Source organism: Lipotes vexillifer, unplaced genomic scaffold (genome assembly GCF_000442215.2).
Source record: "Lipotes vexillifer unplaced genomic scaffold, Lipotes_vexillifer_v1.1 scaffold112, whole genome shotgun sequence".
Taxonomy (NCBI): Eukaryota; Metazoa; Chordata; class Mammalia; order Artiodactyla; family Lipotidae; genus Lipotes; species Lipotes vexillifer.
In genome coordinates this window covers 565,365-593,054 of record NW_006776285.1, presented here as the reverse complement: position 1 = coordinate 593,054, position 27,690 = coordinate 565,365, and the positions used below count along the sequence as shown (strand labels likewise).

The window sequence follows — 27,690 nt, the reverse complement described above, 5'->3', positions numbered from 1 at the left end:
TTTCCCTCAGCACTCATTGCCACAGGGGGTCATGCACAGCAACAAGCCACATCAGAGCCTTGAAGGCCCTCCGTGGCTTTTCCCTGGCCCTTTGCCATCTGTTGCCTCCGAGGACTTATTTTCCTTTCCTATACACGGCCACGGTGGTGGTTATCCTAGAAAAAAGATTTCAAGTCTGAACCCTGCTTATAGCCAGTACTCCCAGAAAAGTATCGAACAGTCGGAAGATGCTCACAAAAAAGAGCACAAACCCAAAAAGCCCGGCAAGTACATTTGCCCTTATTGCAGCAGGGCGTGTGCCAAACCCAGCGTATTGAAAAAACACATCAGGTCCCATACTGGTGAGCGGCCATATCCATGTATACCTTGTGGTTTCTCTTTCAAGACAAAGAGCAATTTGTACAAGCACAGGAAGTCACATGCCCATGCAATTAAGGCAGGATTAGTCCCTTTCACAGAGTCAGCTGTATCTAAATTGGACCTAGAGGCCGGTTTTATTGACGTAGAAGCAGAAATACATTCAGACGGTGAACAGAGTACAGACACAGATGAGGAGAGTTCTTTGTTTGTTGAGGCTTCTGACAAAATGAGTCCCGGCCCACCCATGCCGCTGGATATCGCCAGCAGAGGTGTCTATCATGGGTCACTGGAAGAATCACTGGGAGGTCCAATGAAGGTGCCGATTTTGATTATCCCCAAAAGTGGGATTCCTTTACCTAATGAAAGCTCTCAGTATATTGGCACTGATATGCTACCAAATCCGTCTTTAAATACTAAGGCTGATGACTCTCACACAGTTAAACAGAAACTTGCACTAAGACTGTCAGAGAAAAAAGGACAAGATTCTGAGCCATCTCTAAACCTTCTGAGCCCGCACAGTAAAGGAAGCACTGACTCCGGTTACTTTTCCCGCTCAGAAAGTGCAGAGCAGCAGATAAGCCCTCCAAACACAAATGCAAAGTCTTATGAAGAAATCATCTTTGGAAAATACTGTCGGCTTAGTCCGAGAAATACACTCAGTGTTTCAACCACAAGTCAGGAGCGCGCCACAATGGGTAGGAAGGGCACCATGGACTCATTACCTCACGTCAACACCAGGTTAGATGTCAAGATGTTTGAAGATCCTGTTTCACAGCTGATCCCAAGCAAGGGAGAGATCGACCCCAGTCAGACAAGCATGCTGAAATCCACTAAATTCAACAGCGAGTCAAGACAATCCCAGACTATTCCATCATCTATCAGGAATGAAGGAAAACTTTATCCAGCCAGTTTCCAAGGCAACAGCCCAGTTCTCCTAGAAGCTCCTGTTGACTCTTCACCCCTTATTAGAAGCAACTCAATGCCAACTTCTTCAGCAACGAATTTAAGTCTTCCTCCTTCTTTGAGAGGAAGTCACTCATTTGATGAACGGATGACTGGTTCTGATGATGTGTTCTATCCAGGGACTGTAGGAATACCCCCTCAGCGCATGTTAAGAAGACAAGCGGCTTTTGAGCTGCCTTCGGTACAGGAGGGGCACATGGAAGCAGAACACCATGGCAGGATGTCAAAGAGCATCACAGGTCCATCCTTGAAGGAAAAGAAATTGATTCCTGGGGACAGGGTTGGGTATGACTATGATGTCTGTCGGAAACCCTATAAGAAGTGGGAGGATTCTGAGACACCGAAGCAGAGCTACAGGGATGTTTCCTGCATCAGCCCCTTGAAACACGGCGGAGAGTATTTCATGGATCCCTCGGTGCCATTGCAGGGAGTGCCAACCATGTTTGGAACTACTTGTGAAAATCGAAAACGCCGGAAAGAGAAGAGTGTAGGGGACGAGGAGGACACCCCAATGATCTGTAGTAGCGTCGTCAGCACGCCCTTGGGCATCGCGACTTCAGATTTCGAGCCCAAATTGCAGATGCAGGAAGGAGCCAGGAGTGGATTCGGCCTGGCTGGACAGGAAAACCCTTCTCATGGTCACTCGGAGCGCTTTGACTCGTGTCGACCCCCGCTGCAATCTGGAAGTCCATCGCTTGGGTCAGAGGAGTCACCCGCAGCTGCTGATTCAGACAAGCCGTCAGACGGAGGGGGCAGGAAACCTCCCGGCAATGTGATCTCTGTGATTCAGCATACGAACTCGCTGAGCCGCCCCAATTCATTTGAGAGGTCCGAGTCCGCTGAACTCGCCGCTAGCGCCCAGGAGAAAGCCTCGTCACCTTCTGAGACCTGTGACAGTGAGATCTCAGAAGCCCCGGTGAGCCCAGAGTGGGCTCCGCCCGGGGAGACCACGGAAGGCGGGGGAAAGCCATCCCCTTCGCAGCAGGTCGCGCAGCCGCCCTACCACGTGCAGCCCCGCCTCGTGCGTCAGCCCAACATCCAGGTCCCCGAGATCCGCGTGACCGAGGAGCCTGACAAGCCAGAGAAGGAGAAAGAGGCCCAGAGTAAAGAGGCAGAAAAGCCAGTGGAGGAATTTCAGTGGCCCCAGAGGAGTGAGACCCTCTCCCAGCTCCCGGCCGAGAAGCTGCCGCCCAAAAAGAAGCGTTTGCGGCTCGCGGATATGGAGCACTCCTCCGGGGAATCTAGCTTTGAATCCACAGGCACCGGCCTCTCCCGCAGCCCCAGTCAAGAAAGTAACTTGTCGCACAGCTCCAGTTTCTCCATGTCTTTCGAAAGAGAAGAAACCATGAAGCTTGCGGCACCTCCCAAGCCGGATGAGTTTGGGAAGCACTCAGAGTTTTTGACGGTCCCTGCTGGTTCGTACTCGTTGTCCGTCCCCGGCCACCACCACCAAAAGGAGATGCGACGCTGCTCGTCCGAGCAAATGCCTTGTCCCCACCCAACGGAAGTCCCAGAAATTCGGAGCAAATCATTTGATTATGGGAATCTGTCCCATGCTCCGGTGGCAGGGGCGTCGGCATCCGCGTTGTCCCCATCCCGGGAGAGAAAGAAATGCTTTCTGGTGCGGCAGGCTTCTTTCAGTGGCTCTCCCGAGATCGCCCAGGGGGAGGCCGCCGCGGATCTGAGCGTAAAGCAGGAACAGCTAGAACATCTGCACAGCAGCCTCAGGGCCACGTGGCACCACGCACCGTGCTCTGTGCTTCCTGCCCTTCAGGCAGAGGACCCAGGGAAGCAGGTGGTGGGTTCTTGTGCCCAGCTGAGCTCAGGACCACTCCACCTGGCCCAGCAACAGATCATGCACCTGGATAGTCAGGAGTCTCTGAGAAATCCCTTCATACAACCAACATCCTATATTCCAAGCAAGCACTTGACTGAACAGCCACATTTATTTCCACATCAAGAGACTCTTCCGTTCTCTCCAATCCAGAACACCTTGTTTCAGTTCCAATATCCTACCGTCTGTATGGTTCATTTCCCAGCTCAGCAGCCCCCCTGGTGGCAGGCACACTTCCCCCATCCCCTGGCTCAGCACGCTCCAAAGAGCTATGGAAAGCCTTCTTTCCAGGCAGAAGTTCACCCCAGCTACCCCTTGGAGCCTGTGGCGGAGCACACTGGAAAGAAATCCGCTGATTATGCGCACACGAAAGAGCAAACCTACCCGGGTTATTCAGGAACATCAGGGCTACACTCCAAGAACCTTCTTCCAAAGTTTCCGTCAGGGGAGAGCACCAAGTCAACAGATACTCCCTCCGAGCAGGTTCTTCAAGAAGAGTTCACCTCAGCAAACGCTGGGCCTTTACAGTCCTTACCAGGAACAGTGGTTCCTGTTAGGATCCAGACCCACGTACCGTCCTACGGGAGTGTCATGTACACAAGCATTTCTCAGATGCTTGGGCAGAACAGCCCTGCCATTGTCATATGCAAAGTCGACGAGAATGTGACCCAAAGAGCACTGGTAACCAACCCGGCCATGCAAGGGATAGGATTTAACATTGCCCAGGTGTTGGGGCAGCACGCAGGCTTGGAAAAGTGCCCCATCTGGAAAGTACCTCAGACCATACCCCTTGGCTTGGAATCCTCGATCCCCTTATGTTTACCTTCCACCTCTGACAGCGTCGCCACCCTGGGAGGCAGCAAGCGGATGCTTTCTCCAGCCAGCAGCTTGGAACTCTTCATGGAAACAAAGCAGCAGAAAAGGGTCAAGGAGGAAAAGATGTACGGACAGATCGTGGAGGAGCTCAGCGCCGTGGAGCTGACCAACTCAGACATCAAAAAGGATCTCTCCCGCCCACAGAAGCCCCAGCTGGTTCGACAGGGCTGTGCTTCTGAGCCAAAGGATGGCTTGCCGTCAGCGTCATCGTCCTTCTCGCTGTCCTCCTCCTCATCTCAAGACCACCCGTCCGCCAGCGTGCCCTTGAGGGAGCCCTTCCCTCCAAGCTCCAGGGCACCCGCTCTGGGGCAGAAGTCCAGTGGGCCTTCTGAAAGCAAAGAGTCCTCAGATGAGTTAGACATTGATGAGACGGCATCTGATATGAGCATGAGCCCGCAGACTTCCTCATTGCCACCCGGGGATAGTCAGCTGGAAGAGCAAGGGAAGGGCCAGAAGCTGCCTGCCGGCATGCTGGTCCCCAGAGTGTCTGACCCAAGCGGGAAAGTGGCAAATTCGACTCTTCTTTTCACGGACGTGGTAGATTTCCAGCAGATTCTGCAGTTCCCCAGTCTGCGGACAACAACGACTGTGAGTTGGTGCTTCTTGAATTATACAAAACCCAATTACGTGCAACAGGCCACCTTCAAATCCTCAGTATATGCTTCATGGTGCATTAGTTCCTGTAACCCAAACCCATCAGGATTGAACACCAAGACCACGCTGGCTCTTCTGAGGTCCAAGCAAAAAATCACTGCAGAAATTTATACCCTGGCTGCTATGCACAGGCCTGGAGCCGGCAAGCTTACGTCATCAAGTGCTTGGAAGCAGTTTGCTCAGGTAACAAATATTGTTTCTGAAAGCATTCTGTGTTGTGGATTTGATTGCTGAGCAGAGTACGTAGTGAAGGACGTACGGAAAAAAACATACAAGTAAAATGAAGACCAGAGCTGGGGAGGGGGTCCTCTGCAAACGGGCCTTACCCGTTGACCCTGAACTTAGTTATGAGGGGTCAGTTCCAGTCAGTACTTAGGAAAGTACCAAGCACAAAGTATCTCCTCAGCCAGGTGCAGTGAAATCTCACCGCAGGGACTAATTCCTTGGAGTTCCTCTCCGTTCCGACCTGTGTTAGTGACCTAGCAGACCAACTTTCCTTTGATGTGAGGACTTCAGGAAATTGTGAAATGAGGACATAGAACAGGGAGTGGACACAGGAGAGGAAAGATCAGGAAGGAGGCTGCAGGGTGTTAGAACTGAACTTTGCGAACTTCTGAGGGAGGGGTTGTTCCCATTGGCTGTCGTTTTACTAACATTTATCTTTAATATATTTCTCTCAAAACTCATTTTTCCAAGGGATTAGCAGGTTCGTTCCTACATGAACAATTATTGCCTTACATGTAGGATTATAAAAATATTAATAAGGGCCACTTTGGAATTTATGCTAAATTAATAAAGAAGTACATGGAGGTCTTAAACAAAAATGTATAATAAATAAATCATAAAATATATTTACTCATTTCAGTTACCATTTCTCTTTAATAATTTTTGAGAATATTTTCTAAATGCATAGAGATTGCTTGAATTGCTACTTCCAAAAACAGAACATGTTTTTAACATTGTTATTAGTGTTGTACAGTGTAAGTGCTAGTGGGGTCTTGTTGGTTTTTTTTTTTTAACAGAATGTTGAATTTATTCTGTAGAAGCTGTCATCTTTTCTGATTTTATCCCTGTTGTCCCTTATTTTATGTAGCCAGCCTATGGCCTTTTAGCATGGAGTTTAGGCTGATTTTCAGAGATCATGGAAGAGTGGGATGTGTGCGCTTCCTCTGTGTCTTAGGGAATGCATACGAAATGATTCTCTCTCTTTGACCTACAGATGAAACCTGATGCGACCTTTTTATTTGGCAGCAAGCTAGAAAGGAAACTAATGGGAAATATCTTAAAGGAAAGAGGGAAAGGAGATATTCATGGAGATAAGGATATTGGATCCAAACAAGCTGAGCCCATTCGAATTAAAATCTTTGAAGGAGGGTAAGGAAACACATGTGCAAATGTAAAGTATTGCATTAAATTCAGCATAAATGGTCCTGAGTGTCTGCATGGAAAAGTCGTATCTCCTCTGGTCTGAAGCATAAAGCAAATTCCTTTTTCTATACACATTTCTGAAGTCTGTCTGGTAATAGATAATGAGCTCCTGCCCTTGCTTTCATGACTTGCTTTTAATGAAAATGTCCCTATTGTATATGGTTCGAACTTCTGCCTTAAATTTTCATACCTCTAATTTAATATGAAATCGACTAAATTTCTGGACTCTTGATATTGTCTAAGTTTGTTCATTCTTTGGTATTACTTTTATAGGCATTTGTTGTGTTAGTAATGGACATATTTTTATTCTATGCTTACAAAAATGCAGTCATGCACACTCATGTATAAACCTAGAAACTAGTTTTATTTTATTGTTTTTATTATTACCTAAAGTCCAGACCTTATTGGGATTTCACCAGTTCCTTCAATACCCTCTTTCTGTTCTAGTATCCAAGCCAGGGCACCACTTCGCATTTAGTTGTCATGTTTCCCCAAACTTCTCTGGTCTGTGACAGTTTCTCTGTCTTTAGGAATTTCTTTTTAAATGTTGAATTCTGAGTTGCAGAAACTCAAGTAATAAGGTTCAATGATTTTGTTGTCTATCTAGTTAAGAAACACTGCATGTATGTGTAACGTCCAGTTTTAGATTTTGATAGAAAGGTATCTTAAATCTAGTCACAGGGGAGAAAAAGCCCAGACTTCTAATTTAAAATTTAAATTTAAAGGACGTTAACCACGTTTGGGGATTGTGATGTGTCTACCTTATCTTTGCAACAGATCTATAATTTACATATTTCCATGAGCATGATTTTATTCTAATTATATTTGGAGAACAAAATAATGTTATCTGTTTGACTCTAAAATGTTGAGTGGTTGGTGATAGGAAGTATCAGTTTCTCACATAGATTTACCAGTTTGGAGATGGATTATCAAAGTTGGTTCCCTGGTAAGGTTGGCCCCCTTGGATGGATGCCTAGTATTGTCACCACTAAAGCCACAGCTGTTTGTAGTCATGAAGCTTGTCTCAGTATTTTTTCACATTCCTCATCTTTTAACACAAACAAGAGAAATAGAGATTTTATCTTTATAGAGACTGAGTGATCCCTGTGACTGAATCAACGCTTACATTCAGCAGTCTTCTTCATAACAGCGCACTTGTACTAGATTAGCGAGACTTTCACAGTTACTGTATGATTTGGGGAGCCCATCTCCACTAACGTAGGACACAAATGAAAAAGCATATGTGAACATTTTATTGCTGTGTTTTGATGATCCAAAAGGATTGGGCCATATTTAATTTTCTCCTCATTTCATTGTCCAATAGTATGGGTTATGTCCCAATGTTTTTTTTTTTAACATCTTTATTGCAGTATAATTGCTCTACAATGCTGTGTTAGTTTCTGCTTTATAACAAAGTGAATCAGTTATACATATACATATATACCCATATCCCCTCCCTCTTGCGTCTCCCTCCCACCCTCCCTATCCCACCCCTCTAGGTGGTCGCAAAGCACCCGAGCTGATCTCCCTGTGCTATGCGGCTGCTTCCCACAAGCTATCTATTTTACATTTGGTAGTATATATAAGTCCTCAAGTCCATTCTCTACGTCTGCATCTTTATTCCTGCCCTACCCCTAGGTTCTTCAGAACTATATATATATATATATATATATATATATATATCTTTTTTAGATTCCATATATATGTGTTAGCATACGGTATTTGTTTTTCTGTTTCAGACTTACTTCACTCTGTATGACAGACTCTACGTCCATTCACCTCACTACAAATAACTCAATTTTGTTTCTTTTTATGGCTGAGTAATATTCCATTGTATATATGTGACACATCTTCTTTATCCATTCATCTGTCGATGGACACTTAGGTTGCTTCCACGTCCTGGCTATTGTAAATAGAGCTACAGTGAACATTGTGGTACATGACTGTTTTTGAATTATGGTTTTCTCAGGGTATATGCCCAGTAGTGGGATTGCTGTGTCGTATGGTACTTCTACTTTTAGTTTTTCAAGGAACCTCCGTACTTTTCTTCATAGTGGCTGTATCAATTTACATTCCCACCAACAGTGCAAGAGGGTTCCCTTTTCTCCACACCCTCTCCAGCATTTATTGTTTGTAGATTTCTTGATGATGGCCATTCTGACTGGTGTGAGGTGATACCTCATTGTAGTTTTGATTTGCCTTTCTCTAATGATTAGTGATGTTGAGCATCCTTTCATGTGTTTGTTGGCAATCTATATATCTTCTTTGGAGAAATGTCTATTTAGGTCTTCTGCCCATTTTTGGATTGCGTTGTTTGTTTTTTTGATATTGAGATGCATGAGCTGCTTGTAAATTTTGGAGATTAATCCTTTGTCAGCTGCTTCATTTGCGAATATCTTCTCCCATTCTGAGGGTTGTCTTTTCATCTTGTTTATGGTTTCCATTGCTGTGCAAAAGCTTTTAAGTTTCATTAGGTCCCATTTGTTTATTTTTGTTTTTATTTCCATTTATCTAGGAGGTGGGTCAAAAAGGATCTTACTGTAATTTATGTCATAGAGTGTTCTGCCTATGTTTTCCTCTAGGAGTTTTATAGTGTTTGGCCTTACATTTAGGTCTTTAATCCATTTTGAGTTTATTTTTGTGTATGGTGTTAGGGAGTGTTCTAATTTCACTCTTTTACATGTAGCTGTCCTGTTTTCCCAGCACCATTTATTGAAGAGACTGTCTTTTCTCCATTGTATATTCTTCCCTCCTTTATCAAAAATAAAGTGACCATATATGCGTGGGTTTATCTCTGGGCTTTCTATCCTGTTCCATTGATCTATATTTCTGCTTTTGTGCCAGTACCATGCTGTCTTGATTACTGTAGCATTGTAGAATAGTCTGAAGTCGGGAGCCTGATTCCTCCAGCTCTGTTTCGCTTTCTCAAGATTGGTTTGGCTATTTGGAGTTTTTTGTGTTTCCATAGAAATTGTGAAATATTTTGTTCTACTTCTGTGAAAAATGCCATTGGTAGTTTGATAGGGATTGCATTGAATCTGTAGATTGCTTTGGGTAATATAGTCATTTTCACAATGTTGATTCTTCCAGTGCAAGAACATGGTATATCTCTCCATCCGTTTGTATTATCTTTAATTTCTTTCATCAGTGTCATACAGTTTTCTGCATACAGGTCTTTTGTCTCCTTAGGCAGGTTTATTCCTAGGTATTTTATTCTTTTTATTGCAATGGTAGATGGGGTGTTTCCTTAATTTCTCTTTCAGATTTTTCATCATTAGTGTATAGGAATGCAAGAGATTTCTGTGCATTAATTTTGTATCCTGCTACTTTACCAAATTCATTGATTAGCTCTAGTAGTTTTCTGGTAGCATCTTTAGGATTCTCTATGTATAGTATCATGTCATCTGCAAACAGTGGCACCTTTACTTCTTCTTTTCTGATTTGGATTCCTTTTATTTCTTTTTCTTCTCTGATTGCTGTGGCTAAAACTTCCAAAACTATGTTGAATGATAGTGGTGAGAGTGGACAACCTTGTCTTGTTCCTGATCTTAGTGGAAATGGTTTCCGTTTTTCACCATTGAGAATGATGTTGGCTGTGGGTTTGTCATGTATGGCCTTTATTATGTTGAGGTAAGTTCCCTCTATGCCTACTTTCTAGAGGGTTTTTAATCATAAATGGGTGTTGAATTTTGTCGAAAGCTTTTTCTGCATCTATTGAGATGATCATATGGTTTTTATCCTTTAATTTGTTAATATGGTGTATCACATTGATTGATTTGCATATATTGAAGAATGCTTGCATTCCTGGGATAAACCCCACTTGATCATGGTGGATGATCCTTTTAATGTGCTGTTGGATTCTGTTTGCTAGTATTTTGTTGAGGATTTTTGCATCTATGTTCATCAGTGATATTGGCCTGTAGTTTTCTTTCTTTGTGACATCTTTGTCTGGTTTTGGTATCAGGGTGATGATGGCCTCGTAGAATGAGTTTGGGGGTGTTCCTCCCTCTGCTATATTTTGGAGGAGTTTGAGAAGGATAGGTGTTAGCTCTTCTCTAAATGTTTGATAGAATTCGCCTGTGAAGCCATCTGGTCCTGGGCTTTTGTTTGTTGGGGGATTTTTAATCACAGTCTCAGTTTCAGTGCTTGTGATTGGTCTATTCATATTTTCTATTTTTCTTCCTGGTTCAGTTTCAGGAGGTTGTGCTTTTCTAAGAATTTGTCCTTTTCTTCCAGGTTTTCCATTTTATTGGCCTAGAGTTGCTTGTAGTAATCTCTCCTGATCCTCTGTATCTCTGCCGTGTCAGCTGTTACTTCTCCTTTTTCATTTCTGATTCTATTGATTTGAGTCTTCTCCCTTTTTTTCTTGATGAGTCTGGCTAATGGTTTATCAATTTTGTTTATCTTCTCAAAGAAGCAGCTTTTAGTTTTACTGATCTTTGCTATTGTTTCCTTCATTTCTTTTTCATTTATTTCTGATCTGATCTTTATGATTTCTTTCCTTCTGCTAACTCTGGGGTTTTTTTGTTCTTCTTTCTCTAATTGCTTTAGGTGTAAGGTTACGTTGTTTATTTGAGATGTTTCTTGTTTCTTGAGGTAGGATTGTATTGCTATAAACTTCCCTCTTAGAACTGCTTTTGCTGCCTCCCATAGGTTTTGGGTCATCATGTTTTCATTGTCATTTGTTTCTCAGTATTTTTTGATTTCCTCTTTGATTTCTTCAGTGATCTCTTGGTTATTAAGCAGTGTATTGTTTAGCCTCCATGTGTTTGTATTTTTTACAGATTTTTTCCTGTAATTGATATCATTCCTTAATCTGTGATCCATCTTCTGCCTGGTGGTAATCAGCTGTTTATTCCAAGAAGTGTGTTACCACCTCTTATTTTGCTGATTGCAAAGTGATAAGTTCAATTACAAAGTATTACTGACCATATTTTTAAGTGTATATGTTTCTTATTACTATTTAATTCATAGACTTAGTAGTTTAATTAAACATACCTTTTAATTATTTTTTTAAATCCATTAACTCGTTTTTCTTTTTAAGTTTTGAATTTTATTTTATTTATTTTTTTATACAGCAGGTTCTTATTTCAATTTTATTCTGTGATCCATCTTCTGCCTGGTGGTAATCAGCTGTTTATTCCAAGAAGTGTGTTACCACCTCTTATTTTGCTGATTGCAAAGTGATAAGTTCAATTACAAAGTATTACTGACCATATTTTTAAGTGTATATGTTTCTTATTACTATTTAATTCATAGACTTAGTAGTTTAATTAAACATACCTTTTAATTATTTTTTTAAATCCATTAACTCGTTTTTCTTTTTAAGTTTTGAATTTTATTTTATTTATTTTTTTATACAGCAGGTTCTTATTAGTCATCAATTTTATACACATCAGTGTATACAGTCAATTCCAATCGCCCAATTCATCATATCTTTTAATTATTTTTTCAAAATCCATTAATTCTTGTATCAAGTAAATTCATGGGTCTGCAGAACTGTTGAAGGGTAAATCAGCTGAGACATTAAAATAGTGGTATTTGAAGATAATACATTGTACATCAAGTTCAATGATGGGCCTGGGCCACAGTAAGCTTAAAGTGTCCTTCCCTGAAGAAAAGTTGCTTTCTATAAAATTATTTGTTTTATTCTATATTCCTTAGGTAATTTCATCCTAAGGTAATTTCATCCTTAGGTAATTTCATGCCCTAAGTTTGGGGCAGAGAATAGTGATATTAAAAGATGAAAGATATTTTGCATCTTTAGGTTCTTTTCTTCTTTATTACTAAGACAATGTGAGATGAAAGGTAAAGTTCAAAATAGTTTTGAACAAAAAGTTGACTTTGGAAATTCCTTGTCCCTAAGTGGGAAAGATTTAAAGGAGCAGAAAGCATGCAAAACTGACTATTCATATTTCTGATACTAGTCAATTCTCACCTGGATTGGTACTGACCAAAAGATAATGTTAAGATTAAATAGCATCCATAGCAGAGTGGATATTTAAATATGTTGGATGGATTTTCTCTCTTAAATATTCTTCAGTGGATTGGACAAATAAAGTTGAACTTGCTTTTCTTTCTGATGATAGATTAGCTAGAACAAAATAGAGAAGTTTGCAGTGCTCTTAGAACGTAAGACAAAACAAAACAAAACTGTAAATCTAGTGCCTTTAAGTCAGTCCACACTGAGTTAAGGCATTTTGTAGGTCACTTTACCTTTTGAAGTTATAAAAAGAGCCCTTCGAAAGGAATATCTTCCCAAGAATGACATTAGACCCATAATTCTAGCCTGAGATTTAAGAGATAATGGTATTCATTGAGTTATTCAGTAGAATGCTGCTATACTCTATGATAGGTCATGTTTCCCTGTATTCTAAACAAAATGTGATGGATGGTGAGCACTAGATAGGTTTCTTCCATTGAGAATTACAGTGAATACCTAAGACTTTGCTCATCTAACTGATTTAATTAAACTAGAGGACCTCATTTATCCTTTCAGACTTCTCTATTAAATCCTTCCAGAAACAAATGCAAATTTGATTGAAAAATAGAATGTCTAGTTTTCATTATGTAACAGTACCTTCCAGAAGCCACTTGAAATTTAGACTTCACTTTAGTACAGATTCATGGTCCTTGGGAAGAGCCGATCAAATCTGTAGGCAACAGTTGGTGAGCTCAGCTCAGCCTGTGTAAGCTAGAAATTTCTGACTCTCGTGCCAGGATTGTAAAAATAGAGTAGAAACTTGCAATGAAGAATTCTATAATCAGTTATATTTATTCTAGCAAATTCAGAGGGGTATGCACATCTTAGATGATGGAATATTAACAAATGATATGTGATAATTTAAATATGCTAATATAACTTTTTGGATGTTTCTTGGCCAGAGGCAGTGAGGTGCACAGCTCTGCAACTCTTTGAGGCTTATATAAGCCCATTGAACATCTGTACGGAGTCCATATATTTACACTTCATAGAAGAGCCAATTCCGTTTTGAACTCCATGTAGAAAAAAATTCCCTTTTATTTACAATGCCAAATCTGTTCTTTCAGGACTTTACTGCATAGATTTCACAGGCTTTGTAGAAATAAAGTTGAATAATTGTAAAAGTCCCTCCTAAAAATTTGTCTTGCAAATGATTAGCTTTTGGTTTGATGTATAACATGCAAAAGTATTTGGAAACACACTGTATTTTCCATTTTTTAACAGGTATAAGTCAAATGAAGATTATGTATATGTCAGAGGACGTGGACGTGGAAAGTATATTTGTGAAGAATGTGGAATTCGCTGTAAGAAACCGAGCATGCTCAAAAAGCATATCCGCACTCATACTGATGTCCGGCCTTATGTATGCAAGTTATGTAATTTTGCCTTCAAAACAAAAGGTACAGGTCTGATTTTTCTTTCTTTTTTTTTTTTAGAGGAAAAACACTTTTTTAAATGGCTGCTCCAGATTCTGAATACTATTTTATAACCGTCATCGACAATTAGTTGGTTTTCTTTGTGAAAATGTGACCCCACAAAATGTATTTTCCTCTTCCTGTTAAGTGGTCTGAGGATGTACATGAGACAGTGAGGCTCCTCTTATGACCTAAGTAAGAGCTACAGACTTAGGTCCAGGCTAGTTGTCTCGAAGGAAGTGGCTAAGAATTGCCTGGATAGCTATTACCTCATGTTGGAAATGTTATGTGGTCTAGAGAATCTTTGCACCGGTATTGAAATACTGCAGGGAGATAATCCATGCCATGGCATTAGAAAAGCAAGGCAGCAGCCGGAAAGAAAACATGTGCCCATGGTCAGTTTCAAGATTATAAATGATGTAGAGACCCGCAGACTCCCCGGTGGGCCCCTCCATCCACACTTGCATTAATTATGCATAGAAATTTGATAGCTTGTATTCTGTGTATTTATCAGCACGGAGACAATTTCTTACTCTCAGGCCATGGCTATTAATCTCATGAAACTAAGACTTGCCTTGAAATGATATTCTCTTTTTTAAAAAAATATCTGTTTTTAGAAGGTAGATTTATATGAAAATATTTTATACTAAAAGGTTGCTTCAATTATATTTCTATCATTTTATAAAATTATGAAAATGTTTATTAACCCAGTGTTCTCAGAATACAAACAGTAGTGAATTAGTGGTGGATGACTTCTGTAGAAGTATGTTTTACTAAGTACTAATGAATCCTCTAGACACACCCTCACTAACCTCACACTAACATTTTCCAATGTTTTAACTTTAGATTTGCATGCCAATTAATCTGCTCCACTACCCATCAAGAAAAATAAATATCAAATAAAATAATCTTTGGTAGAGAAATGTGTGCCTATTTTCTCTTATACACAAAATCCTAAATTGTCTTTATTTGTTTGTCAGAAGTAAAAATGTGTAGCCTCTCAATGTATCAGTTTCTTCTTTATTAAAAAGATATTTATATTATAAGTATGCCTCTTTGTAAGCCAGAAAGAGGGGGAGGGAGTGTTCATTTGCATTTCAAAGGAGATAAACATAAGGTCCTTTAAGTACCATCCACTTTTGCACAATCAAGACCTTTTATGTAGAACTTCACTGAGAGACTCCCTAGGACATAAGAAAATATAAACTTTGGTTTTAGGGAATACTGCAAATCTGCCAGTCATTACAACTGATATTCCCTGGGCATATGAGTTAACTGTAGGTATAGCTGCATGAAACACTGCGTGAAGAAACGTCACATAGCTATTTCTTTTTTCCCAAATTAAATTTGGCTTTGAACCATTGTCTTGGAGTTTTAGCAGGAAATAATTTATTCTTGGTCATTACTGGAGTTTCCTTGTCACCCTTCGGGAATATACAAATGTCTTGGAATCTTAAAAAGAGCAGATCATCTGGGGAAACCCCTCGCCAGTTTTCACTTCTGGCTGAAGTGCTTGTTGTCATGTCATCTGAGCACAGAATCAGAGCACACTTGTAGGACCGGTACCTCCTCTGTGCCTGTGTCACTTCTCCAGGTGCCCTTTCCTGCCATCCTGCTCCCCTCTGTTTGCTATAATCCTTCATATGTTCAAGACTTCAGTAAGCCAAAGTCAGGGTGGGGTTGTTTCTGAGCCCTATTTCTAACTACAAAACTACCCTGAGGATGAGAGCGCAAAGCCTCACTGCCTACTTGAAACGAGTGGAAAGAAAAATATAGGAGAAGAAACACATACTAAGATCTAAATAAACTGTCTTGACATACCTAACATCTACATATGTCCACATACTCAGATCACTTGCACCCTTACAGAAGCAGATGATTTCCATTAATTTATAGATATATTTAATTAATTTACAGATTTTAGAATTCTTGATGATATATCTGTAAAAATTTTTTAGATCTTTAGAAAAATTGTAGATATGATTTTTTTGATAAAAAAGAGCAGTAAGGGCCAGGACATATTTCTATGTTTGAAGTTATCAAAATACCACATAAAATTTGTAGGTATATAAGCAATAAGCCAAATGTTAAGTAAAAAATAAAATAATATAAATAAAATAATAAACAACAGTGCCCCAGTTTAGAGTTGTGGCTCATATATTACATTAATAGTTAGCTAAACACTCTTACAAGGGGAATAAACTATTTCAGCAGGCTGGGTTTCCATCTAGATTCAATGAGCCTACTCTTAAAAATAAAGCATTTGCTGCTATGTTACTAAAGCAGCGTCAAAGTGCAAAGATAATAATATGGCCCTTACAGCTGAATTACTTCCTGAATCTCTTTTGATAAGTTATATATATGACGTGGAATAATATATATATAATTTCATAGATCCTAAATCAGAGGTGATTGGATCAGTGTTTTCATAATTTCTCACATTCCATATAGCAATTATATAAATCTATAGAAACACACATATGTACTTAGGTACACGTATAACTGTATAGTCAGGTCTTCATATCTGTGAATGCTGAACCTGCGGATATGGAGGGCCAATTGTACTACACCATTTTACATAAGGGACAATTGTATATGCCTTATCATCATCATAATACATATTTGACATAAAATTCTTTCTTTTTTTGTAGAACAGTGGGAGTTTCAAGATAAATAAGAAAGGAATTTTGCTTCTCCAGAACTTTAGAAGCTGCTGTCATAAACTTTGCTGATATATGCCAGATGGATAGATGCTAAATACTGAGACTAATGCTTCCTATATGTAGTTAGCTAAGTATTTGTATGGATCTTTGAACTCGTTTACAGGATTGGCCCTAACATTAGTTTGCATATATTTTTTCTTCTGACAAGTGAGGATCCTGTGAGTTTAATCTATATCTGATCAATGCCAGAAGGTCTGGGGTCCGGTGGATGTGTTGATGACAATATTTCATCCTGAAGTTGCTCAGACAGGTGTGACCCAGCTTGTGCCATCCTGGTTATATGGAGTCCAAGGAGGTGGGCCCAACTGGGCCAAAGATATTAGATCCCTTCTCAGCCAGGAAAGCCTGGGATTCCCAGTTGTACTTGAGCCTACTCTTGAAAAGCTGTGACCCTAGACTTCGACAAGTCTTCTAGAATGCAGAAAACCTGAGATTGGGCTGAAGCTGTCTGGGGTTAATATCTTCAGAAGCCAAATTGTTCCTCTTAAGTTTGAGACAAGGGGCAGGGGCGTGAAACAAATCTTTGTTATCTCAAGTCAGTTCATTTCACACTGAATTTTACAGCAATCATCACATTTTGGTAACCATTTAATTGCTCTTTTTTGGCTGTATTTTCCAGGAAACCTAACGAAGCATATGAAATCTAAAGCACACATGAAGAAATGCCTGGAGTTGGGGGTCTCAATGACATCAGTGGATGATACCGAAACCGAGGAAGCAGGTATTTCATACTTTAGATGACTGAACTCTTTACTGTGCATGCTGGAGCTTTGTGGCCAAGGTGGTAAAATAAATTTAGGTATTTTAAAAAGATACTGATCACATTTCATTTTACTAAATACTAAATATAGAAAAGAAGTCTGACACATTGGATTGCTTGAAACTTACTGAGAAGAAATGCATTTCAGTTCTGGCTGAGGAGGTTGAAAGGCCTTACTATGGAAATACTTCTATCTAGAACCATAAAGGAGATCTAATTGCACTTAAGTTGTGATGGTGATTTAAAGTTTATGAAACTTTTTGGGAAACTTGAAAAGCATTTTGTCGTATATTTCCTATTAAGAGGAAATCTAGTAGTAAAAATAATCCATCACTAACCTCAATAGAAAACCTGAGGGTCAGCTGGGCCTCGTGAGGTCTTATACCTGTAGAGACAAGTCTTGCTTCTCTTTTTCCTCTATTACCATCATTAACAACATTGCATACCCATTTATTGAATGGTATGATGCCTGAGTTATAAGGTCCTACTATGGAGTCCGTATTACAGGGTGGAGATGAAACCAGATAGGTGCATAAAAAAAAAACAAGAACCAGTCTAGAGTCACAGAGGTATGTGCCCGTGTGTGTTATAGGAATTCAGAGATAAGACTGTCTCTAAGGGCTGGAGGGTTGAGGAAAGCTTTTGGAAAGAGATGGGGCCTAAATTAGCTCCTAACCTCCATGTTTGGATCTTGATCTTCACTCTCTTTGTTCAATTGCTTCAGAAACGATGGAAGATTTGCACAAAGTGGCTGAGAAGCATAGCATGTCCAGCATTTCAACTGATCATCAGTTCTCAGATGCTGAAGAATCGGATGGTGAGGATGGAGATGATAATGATGATGATGATGAAGATGATGATGACTTTGATGACCAAGGAGATTTGACACCGAAAACAAGATCAAGAAGCACCAGTCCCCAGCCTCCTAGATTCTCCTCCTTACCTGTGAATGTTGGCGCCGTGCCCCATGGGGTTCCTTCTGATAGCTCCCTGGGGCATTCTTCATTGATCAGCTATTTGGTTACTTTGCCAAGTATTCAGGTTACTCAGCTTATGACACCAAGTGACTCATGTGAAGATACTCCAATGACAGAATACCAGAGATTATTCCAGAGCAAAAGTACAGACTCGGAACCAGACAAAGACAGGTTAGACATCCCTAGTTGTATGGATGAAGAATGCATGCTGTCTTCAGAGCCGAGTTCCTCCCCAAGGGACTTCTCACCCTCCAGCCACCATTCCTCACCAGGATATGATTCTTCACCCTGTCGAGATAATTCACCAAAGAGGTATCTGATACCCAAAGGAGATTTGTCGCCCAGAAGACATTTATCACCTAGGAGAGATGTGTCGCCCATGAGACATCTTTCACCAAGAAAGGAAGCTGCCTTGAGAAGAGAGATATCATTAGGAGATGTTTCACCAAGAAGGCATCTGTCCCCAAGGAGGCCAGTGTCACCTGGGAAAGAGATCACAGCCAGAAGAGACCTCTCTCCCAGAAGAGAGAGAAGATACATGACCACCATAAGAGCACCATCTCCCAGAAGGGCTTTATACCACAACCCACCGTTGTCCACGGGACAGTATTTGCAAGCAGAACCAATTGTATTGGGGCCTCCTGTAAGTATAATTAGCTTTCTCTTTCTAATATATAAGTCCAAGCACATTGGAGTCTCTTGATGACACACTAGTGTGAAATGTATTATGACATGGGTCTCTCTCAGGGGGAGGAGTAAACTTGGTTACTGAAAATAGAAGGAAGACATTTTTATTGCATGCTATTGTCAGTAACATGTCTGTGGTATTATCCCAAGTGTAGTATTACATCAGAGAAGAGCATTTCCAGCTGGTAACAGGGGAGATCTTTCTGAATGCTTTCTAAACCTAACTCATTATTGACAGGAGTTGAAACCTTTGCATGAGTAGAAAAGGTGAAGTCTTTGGAATAGTGTGGCTGCCTAGACAGACATTCTCAGGCACATTTAGGTGTCATTTATGTAACTCTTTGCCAGGTAAGGATTCTGGTTCAGGCATTAGCATTGACTTTCAATCAAAAAAAATATTTTAAAATAAGCTCATTACTTTGCCCACAGTGAGTGGACATGTGAAACCAGTGAGGGATCGGAAGTGGGGAGAATGAACCCCTTGGTATGTTTATAAATGAAAAGCATGAACATGTATGCTTTTCTTCCTGGTACCACCACTTCCTGCTACTGAGTGCCCTTGTAAAGTGAGATCGTGAGCCCACAGAGAATGGGGAGTTGGGAAAGCTAAGGGAGAAAGCATCAGAGGCGATTTCTACGGTATGCCCTAATTATAGATTAAGATAACAACAGCAGCAATCGTGGATGAAATTTAGGCAGTAGGCTTGTGCAAATCCATAGAAAAGCACCTGCCCTGCCTCATTCCGCCAGCGTGGTAGACCTTGATGTCTCTTTCAGCTTGTGTACGGTTTTAAGAAATGAAGGAAGAAGGCACCTAGCGTAGACAGAGGGATGATACCTTTGGAGTTTGGTCGCTTTAAGGGTGCTTTTTGTTTCCTGGGCTCTATTCTTTGCCATTCTCTTTTTGCTCTGGATTTCCATCATGTGGGTCGGCACTGTCCTTCACAGCCAAAGGAAGCACTACCAGCTCCCAGCTCTACCGTCTTATCATTGCCCTAGTGGTCACCTTCCTCCCTCTCGTCACCTTTTCACCACCCTGAATTATATGCTTAGGTTGTCATTTTTGAACTTTAGGAAAACTCCCTGCTGCATTCCACTCCCCTGCCCCCAGCACCCTCTGTTTACAAGCCCGCCACCAGCTTAGTCTTCATGGTTCAATTACTGCAGAAACATGTGTAGCTATCAGGACTATTTGTAACTATTTGTCAAACAAATAAATTAGCAAGCTAAGAAAAAGAGGGACATTTCCACAGGTTTTTTGTGTCTTGGTGGTGCTAAGTAGAAAGCAGGGCTCTTCTGAAGTTCATGCTATTGCAGCATGAATAGGGTGAGAAATCCCTCCGATACCAGGATACCACATCCAGGGTGTAAAATGCTTTTTCTGGTATAGACCCAATGATGCTGATGAAGTGTGTGAGATGAGGCTCTCCTGTTCCTGATCAACTACAGCCACAAAAAAATAACCCTTTGGTGCCAACACACTATTGTTATTAAAAAATAATAGCAACTCACAGCCAACTTGGGCAAAGGAAGTGAAGGAGTAGACTGAAGGACTTCATCTAATTTTTGGATCTATGGCCAGAAGGTTGTTGTTGGAAGGAGATTGGTTTTTACTAGTCATTGACTTTGCACCAGTTTTTTTTTTTTTTTTTAATACCAGTTTACCTGGATACTTAATATTATTGTTGAACTTTACCATTTATGAAGCCCAACTGTTGAGCCTTTGGTCTATTACCCAGTTTAATTCTCTGTAGAGAATTCTTAGCAGGCTGCTTTGTTCATGCGATAGAAAGGAATAGACCTTGGAATCCTCCCTGAGGATCCTCCCCAAGCAGAGACACTTGGTCTCGAACGCTTCCAGTTTGATGCTTTACCACACCTTTTGGAGGGGCTACAGAGGGTTTTCATCTTTCCATGATGTATGGACAAGATTTTCATTGCCAGAGCAAAAAAGAATCAATGATCCTATGAGAAGTACGTCTCCTGATTGCTATAGTAGATGAGTGCTTCCCCCTCTCTAAATAATGTATGAACGTATTAAATTGGAATAACCCTAAAAATAATTCTTTTTGATGGAAATTCTATTAGCAATACCTTGTTGTTTAACATTGACCAAGGGCTCACAGGGCAGTGACTGTGGCATGAAAAGACCTTGTAGTCCCAGTGTGGCATGCTCATTACCTGGTTCAGTCTGGAGTGGTAGGTCCCAGGGAGCAGGTTTGGAGGAGGTGATATGCAGTCACTGAGATTCTAGTATCCTGTTGTTTCCTCCCTAATGCCCTCCGGTTAGTGTTAATTTTAAGACAGATGATAGATAGGTAGATATATGATAGATAGAAAGGTAGATAGATAAACAATAGAAAGGGCGGGGGAAAAAATTACAGGGAACTCCACACGTTAGCTGCCATTGCTTTCCCTGGAGAGGCTGAAAATCTTTGAGAGGCTCACTCTAGGGGGAAAGTGTTACTGGATAAGTCTGGCTGATGGGGAAAGAGAGAGAGAGAGGAAGAGAGAAAAGAGTTTTTTATTCATTCATTCAGTAAATATTTTTTGAGGGTTTATCATATGTGGCTCAAGGATGATGATGAAAAAATTGTACAGTTTCTGGCCTCATCTTTTTTAAACAAAAAATTTTCCTTTTCTATTTTTAAAGTTTTTGTAGATAGATAGCAAGGAGACAAAGAAAGTGTGTCCTGGTCCTCGGTACAGTGTCCGTGAACATTGTCTAGTAAAAGTGTCGTCCTGCGGTTCCATCCCTTTTGCTCTCTGTGTGATCTTGAACAAGTCAATCAACCTCTTGGCCACAGTTTCTTAATCTGTTTGTGGCAGTCAGGGGGCTGGGCCTAGCAGATTTCTGTCCTTGAAAGAACTTGCCATTCAGCTGTAAGGAATGCAGTGAGCTGACAGCCTCCAGTTGTTCATACCTTCAGGCTAGGCCTCCATTTTCAAGCCAAGGCCACGTTCTCCCCTGCAGCCCCCAGTCAATGGCTGAGCCTGGATCAGCCCCAGCTGACCACCTGCTTCCTCTTCCCATTCCCTTCCCATACATTAACTCCCCGCTCCCCCATCACCACCCCCAGCTGAACCTCTTGCACCCCTACCTCTTTCTGAGCCTTTGCTTCCAGAGGACCTAGTGACACTGTTGAAAAGGTGAGTGGGGTAAATATCTGGTACGTGGGGTATATGTATAGATATACACATATGCATGCACTTAACACAACCCACACATGCATTCATTATTCATCTGTCCGTATCGAGATTTTTAAGTAAGATGGGAGTGTGTTCACGATATTTCAATGATAAGGTCCAAGTTATGAGAATAGTGTTGCAAATGGAGTAAAAATTAGAGTAGAAAAATCTTCTTGAGAGTTTATTTGGAGGGTGAAGAAAGGGTCAGTTCAAGGGCAGAGGATATGTGGAAAAGCCTGGCAGTATTTGGAGCCATGGAAGTGGTTACATGATAGGAATTGTACTTGTGCACTTGCTTCTGTGACTATAATCATTTAATTTCTGGTCAGTAAAGGCCTGACTATAACACTTTTACTCTTAACACAAAATTCTGTTGGCTATTGAATGTATTGAATACCTCCTATTTTTAGAGGACAGTTCACCACTCCCTTTGTTAGACTTGACTCAGAGATCTCATGAAATGGGACAGCTGTGTCTCTGGCTGCCTCACAGACCCCTATTCTGATTAGGTGTATGCAGTGGACATCACAGAATAGCAATCAAAAGCAAAATGGAAAAATAGCCAAGCTACATTTTGTTTTAAACTTTGAATCTGTGATAATCGTGATTAAAAGAAGATTCATTTGGTTAGCTTCAAAGGTCATTATTGTAGGCATTATGTTCTTCCACCTTATGTGGTGATGGATGAAGGAAACATGCCTTTTTTCTAAACCAGAGCAAGTACAAGAGGCATTTTTTTTTTGGTAGCATTTAAATGATTCTTTCTCATACCATAAAATTCTCCCCTTACCTTGCTTATGAGGTGCTTGTGGTTATAGGGTGGATGATTACATGATTTCTCCTGCACTTTCAGCACAGGTCATTTGTTTTTGGCTTGAATAAGGTGAAGCCCAGAACAGGGTAAGGGCCAAGCCTGGTACAGAGTAGCAGAGACGATGCATAACATCGTTCTTGAGCTGGTCTCACGATCCAAATAGAACTGGAAGAATCATTAATGGTATAGAGCGCATCTTGAATTTTAGAACTGAAACATCCTTGAAATGAGTTAGAACATTTTTTGGTCTCTCCTGATTACTACCATATTTGCCACATTTGTATCTCTCTGATTTTAAGTTCTCAAAAAAATAAAAATAAAAATACAAATACAGTGAGTCTCTTTTAGATGACGATTCATTAAAAGAATGAATCTCAGTAACTGAAGCCTCATCATCTCATCAAAACCTGATAGTCTCACAGTATAAGTTGGGTTTTGCTACAGAAACAATTATACAAAATAAGTTCTCCATTTTCAGGACTGGGACCATAAAATCTGGAATACTGGCCCCCAATTTTAAGTATCTTAATCCATTAATTGCCAAGAAGATATTTAAGTGGAAATCGTAGTATAAACAGAAGAATTAAAACACAATCATCTTTGGTTCCCAGCTGTGTAGTTGAATGCAAGTTGTAACGATTTGAAATATTTAATATTAACTACTTTGATGCATAGTTTCCATACTAAATCTGGCCTTGAATTAAGATTTGATGGAGAAGCTGTGCTGATCTTCTGCCTCGATGTCTCCTGAGCAGGAATTTATTGCTTTAGACCAATGTCTTGCACATTGGAGTAACCAGTTTGTGTTATCACCACCATTTTGTCATCTGTTCTGTAGAAAACTAAAAAAAAAAGCAAGCTAATTTTCAGGCTTGTCACTCCATTTCTATTCATCAACACTTAAGAAAAATATTAAAAATCTGCCCAGCATGTAAACAGATGGTAATCTTTTAACTTCCTTTTGAATTAAAAAATCTATTATTAGTGTTTTTTGGCTCAGTAAAGTTTTTTTGGTAATTATCCATTATTTTCTTTTCATTCCATCTTATGAACAAAACAGAGCTGGAACGTGTCTCTGTACCTAGTGGAAAACACATTGCATGATTTATTACATTGCTGTTTAACAGCAAAGGCAACTTTTCACAGACCCACCACCTCATTCAAGAATCCTAAAAGACCGCTGAGAAATTCTCTTTTGTCTTGAGAAATAAAAAATGGATAAAAAGATTAGGGAGTCTCCACGTGTCTTGAAAGAATGAGTGAGTGAATGAATGAATGAAACAGCTTGACCTAAGCGTGAAACGTGATGGGTCCTAAGCATTGTGCTCTCTGTTTCCCGATGCAGAATTTAAGAAGAGGATTACCTCAGGTTCCTTACTTCAGTCTCTATGGAGACCAAGAAGGTGCTTATGAACATCCAGGCTCCAGCCTTTTCCCTGAGGGTCCTAATGACTATGTCTTCAGTCATCTTCCACTCCACTCTCAGCAGCAAGTGCGAGCTCCTATCCCCATGGTGCCAGTTGGTGGGATCCAAATGGTTCACTCCATGCCGCCGGCCCTTTCCGGTTTACACCCTCCACCCACATTGCCTCTGCCAATGGAGGGCTCTGAGGAGAAGAGAGGAGCTTCAGGGGACTCCTTCGCCAAAGATCCCTATGTGGTTCCTAAGCAGCACGAGAAGCGAGCTCCTCACGCTCTGCAGTCATCTGGTCCACCTAGCACCCCCTCCTCTCCTCGGCTACTGATGAAACAGAGCACTTCAGAAGACAGCCTGAATGCAACAGAGCGGGAACAGGAGGAAAACATACAGACTTGCACAAAAGCCATCGCCTCCCTCCGGATCGCCACAGAAGAGGCCGCTCTGCTGGGGGCAGACCAGCCAGCTCGGGGGCAGGCGCCCCATCAGAAACCCTTGGAAAGTGCACATGTTAGCATTAGACACTTTAGTGGACCTGAGCCAGGTCAGCCCTGTACCTCAGCTACCCACCCTGACTTGCGTGATGGTGAAAAGGACAATTTTGGTACATCACAGACTGCATTCGCTCACTCCACGTTTTACAGCAAGAGTTGTCTGGATGACAAACAGTCGGGCTTTCAAGGCAGCAAAGAATTACCCTCAAGCACAGAGGAAGTCAAGGAACCTTCGTCGGAGAAGAGTCAGCTACATTGATCTAAGATGCATGGAGACTTTCATTTCCACATTTTCCTCTTTGTTTTTGTTTTTCTAGAAATAGAGGTAATCAAGTTTATAGCATGCCTGTCCTAAGTTACAGTAGTTTGCTATTATATATACTTTTGTTATATCAAAAGAATTAGGTAAATTAACAAGTCATCATGAGCCTGACCAAAACAAAATTTGAAATTAACCTATTGGGTCTGGTACTTTTAAAATTGTACAGATGTTTGTGCCTTTTCTTTACTTTGCTTATATTCTTATAAGCATTTTTTAGCAGTAATTTGTACATATTTTAGAATTTGTGTATCTGCTTTGTAATAAATGTAATTTCTTTCCTTTTTTGGACACTTGGATCTAAATGATGTAAAGCAAAACAGCATCAATATATATGTGAGGTTGCACTAAAACATATTTTTATATGATTAAAACTGAACAGCTTTTATGTACAGCTCTGATTCTGTAATACTAATATTTATTTACTTTGTTTCATAAATTGTACATTTTTTCTTAATGTTGTGGATTGCTTTTCTATGTGAAGCATGGGATTTACTGTTGCGTAACTAGAACAAAAATGTATATTGTAAACAAGATATTTAAACTAGAGTATCTTATTCTGCACTTATGCATTAGTTTAAAAAAAAGATAAAGGATGTATCAGTCAGTTCTTAACTCTTGTAAATTTTTTTGTCTCTTGTTTGCTGGATTGACTATAACTTAAGTGCTGATTGTGATTTTAAACTGATAGTACCGTAAAGCATTAAAGTAAACAATGTGCTATTGTGAGTTTTTTCAAAGCTTTATAAATCAGTTATAAATAATATTAAAAGTATTTGGTCTTATGTGAACATGTTGATCTATATACTCATCTAAATATATGGGAAAACATTCCACCCCATGTAAATATGTACAAGTGCATCACTGGTACAATTTATGTAACTCAGTTGGACACTAGGTTGCCACAGACCTATGCTAGGGTGTCTTTAAAAATTAAAGTGACAAAGCACATGGGACTGTGTTGAGCTTGGTTATCGGCCGGCCCGGTGGCTTGGCAGGCAGTGCTGTGCGCTGCCCATGGAGAAGACCTGGGCTTAGCGATCTCCTTGGTTCTTGCTGCACGAGATGGTGACTGGAACTAAGGTACTACAGAGGGGTCGCGCTTGGACTGAGGGCGGGGTGTGGAAGTGGGGAAGGGCACGGAGACCTGCTCCCCAGCCCTTCCTGTCAGCCAGTCTGCACGGTAACAGGGTTGGCATCAGCTCTAGGGGAAGCCACTTGACCCTACTGCAGAGGGGAAGAGTGTCACACTCCTGGCTATCTCAGGGGGAACGGAAAAGGAGCTTTCCAGGGAAAAGAACTTGTGGGAGGATAGTGTCTTTTGTAGATAACATTTAGAATGGGCTTTGGTTAGGGTGGACAGTGGGCAGAACCTTTGTAGGTTCAGAAGAATGGAAGGAAGGGAAGGAGTACAACACATGCGCGCACACACACACACACACACACACACAATCTGGGTTATCTTTGTGCTATATAGTGGATTATAATTCTGTGAAACCAAGTTTGTATATTGAATTACATTAAGGAGTGTTCTTTAAAAAGAGAAATAAATATACGATTACATGCTTGAGGTGTCTAGTTTTTATGTGTTGTTTTACATTTTAATTTCCCAATTTTGTTGGTGCAGAAATTTTGAGGCTACCAACATACCATCTGTGCTTTTAATTGCTAGGCTCTGCCTATCCCGAGGTGTGCAGAGTATGAACGCTTTTAGCATGTGAGAAGGCAGTCATTGGCTTCCATATGTCATCCGATTAGCACAGAGAGTGGTCAACACAGTGCGAGCTCTAGAAATGGGGTCCTCAGAACCTGGGCATGGGATGGATATCTGCGAAGAGTCATGAATAGATCAAATGATCATTTCCCCTCTGCTTCCCTCTCAGTATGCATACATGTCTGAAATTCCCCCAGTGGGGAAACCTCTTTATTTTTGCTGAGGTGACTGAAGGTAAAAACCAGCTGAAACAAATACACCATAAAATATCCAGAAATCATAGTTCTTCCATTACAAAAAAGTAGAACCTTTTAATAATGGAAATAGCTCATTAAAGGTCAAACTCTATCAGTATTTTCATTCCAAAAATCTCAAATTGGTGGATTTACAACTTACCTATTATGTTTTATGAGTCAGACTGTCTTTTTAAAACTGTGTTTTACAAAGGTGAATTAAAGGCCACCACAGCTAGCCTAATATCTGTCTCTCACAGAGAATAATCCTTGCAACATTTAGTTGCATAGGGTGATTTGTGTGTCTTACTCCTCACTGGGGGGGGCGGGGTGTGCGTGTGTGTGTGTGTGATCCCTGTGGCCAAATCAAATACGCTTCTTCCTCTATCTAACTCATTTCATGTATTCACTTGTTCATAAAACAGTCTTTGAAGGCCTACTATGAACTGGGTACTATAATTGACGTTTAGGATGAATAAGAGAGTATTCCTGCCATCAAGGAGCTCAGATAAAGAGGAGAGATGTATATGTGAGTAAATATATACAGTATGCTGTTAGTGCTAAAATACTGGCGCATTTGGTGTGTTTTGCAATCACAAAGGAGAGAGCAGTCACCCTGCTGAGAATGAAAGGAAGCACGGAGCAGGCTTCACTGCAGAGGTGGGGCCCTGGAACTGTTACAGATCAGGGTTCTTGGACTTCTTCATCAATGGACATTGAACAGAGGCCAGACAAGAAATTCAGGCAAGGCTTTATTGGGGCCCCTGCTGCAGCAGGGGGGAGCGAGAACAAGCAACAGTTTCCCTTGCGTGCTTGCTCACTGAGGGGGGAATGAGCTGGTTCCTTCTAT

The 27,690-nt window shown here is 40.8% G+C and overlaps 1 protein-coding gene across 1 annotated transcript in view; it reads left to right on the top strand.

Moving 5' to 3' along the window:
- Window positions 1-24,935, top strand: part of HIVEP2 (HIVEP zinc finger 2) — a 25,377-nt gene extending 442 nt beyond the window's left edge. The window contains exons 2-7 of the mRNA XM_007450306.1: window positions 1-4,870; window positions 5,907-6,061; window positions 13,323-13,498; window positions 16,856-16,957; window positions 17,721-18,616; window positions 24,009-24,935. Of these exons, the coding sequence (XP_007450368.1) occupies window positions 1-4,870; window positions 5,907-6,061; window positions 13,323-13,498; window positions 16,856-16,957; window positions 17,721-18,616; window positions 24,009-24,833 (7,024 nt within the window). The 3' untranslated portion in view covers window positions 24,834-24,935. The remainder of the gene's footprint in view (window positions 4,871-5,906; window positions 6,062-13,322; window positions 13,499-16,855; window positions 16,958-17,720; window positions 18,617-24,008) is intronic.
- Window positions 24,936-27,690: the final 2,755 nt, after the last annotated feature.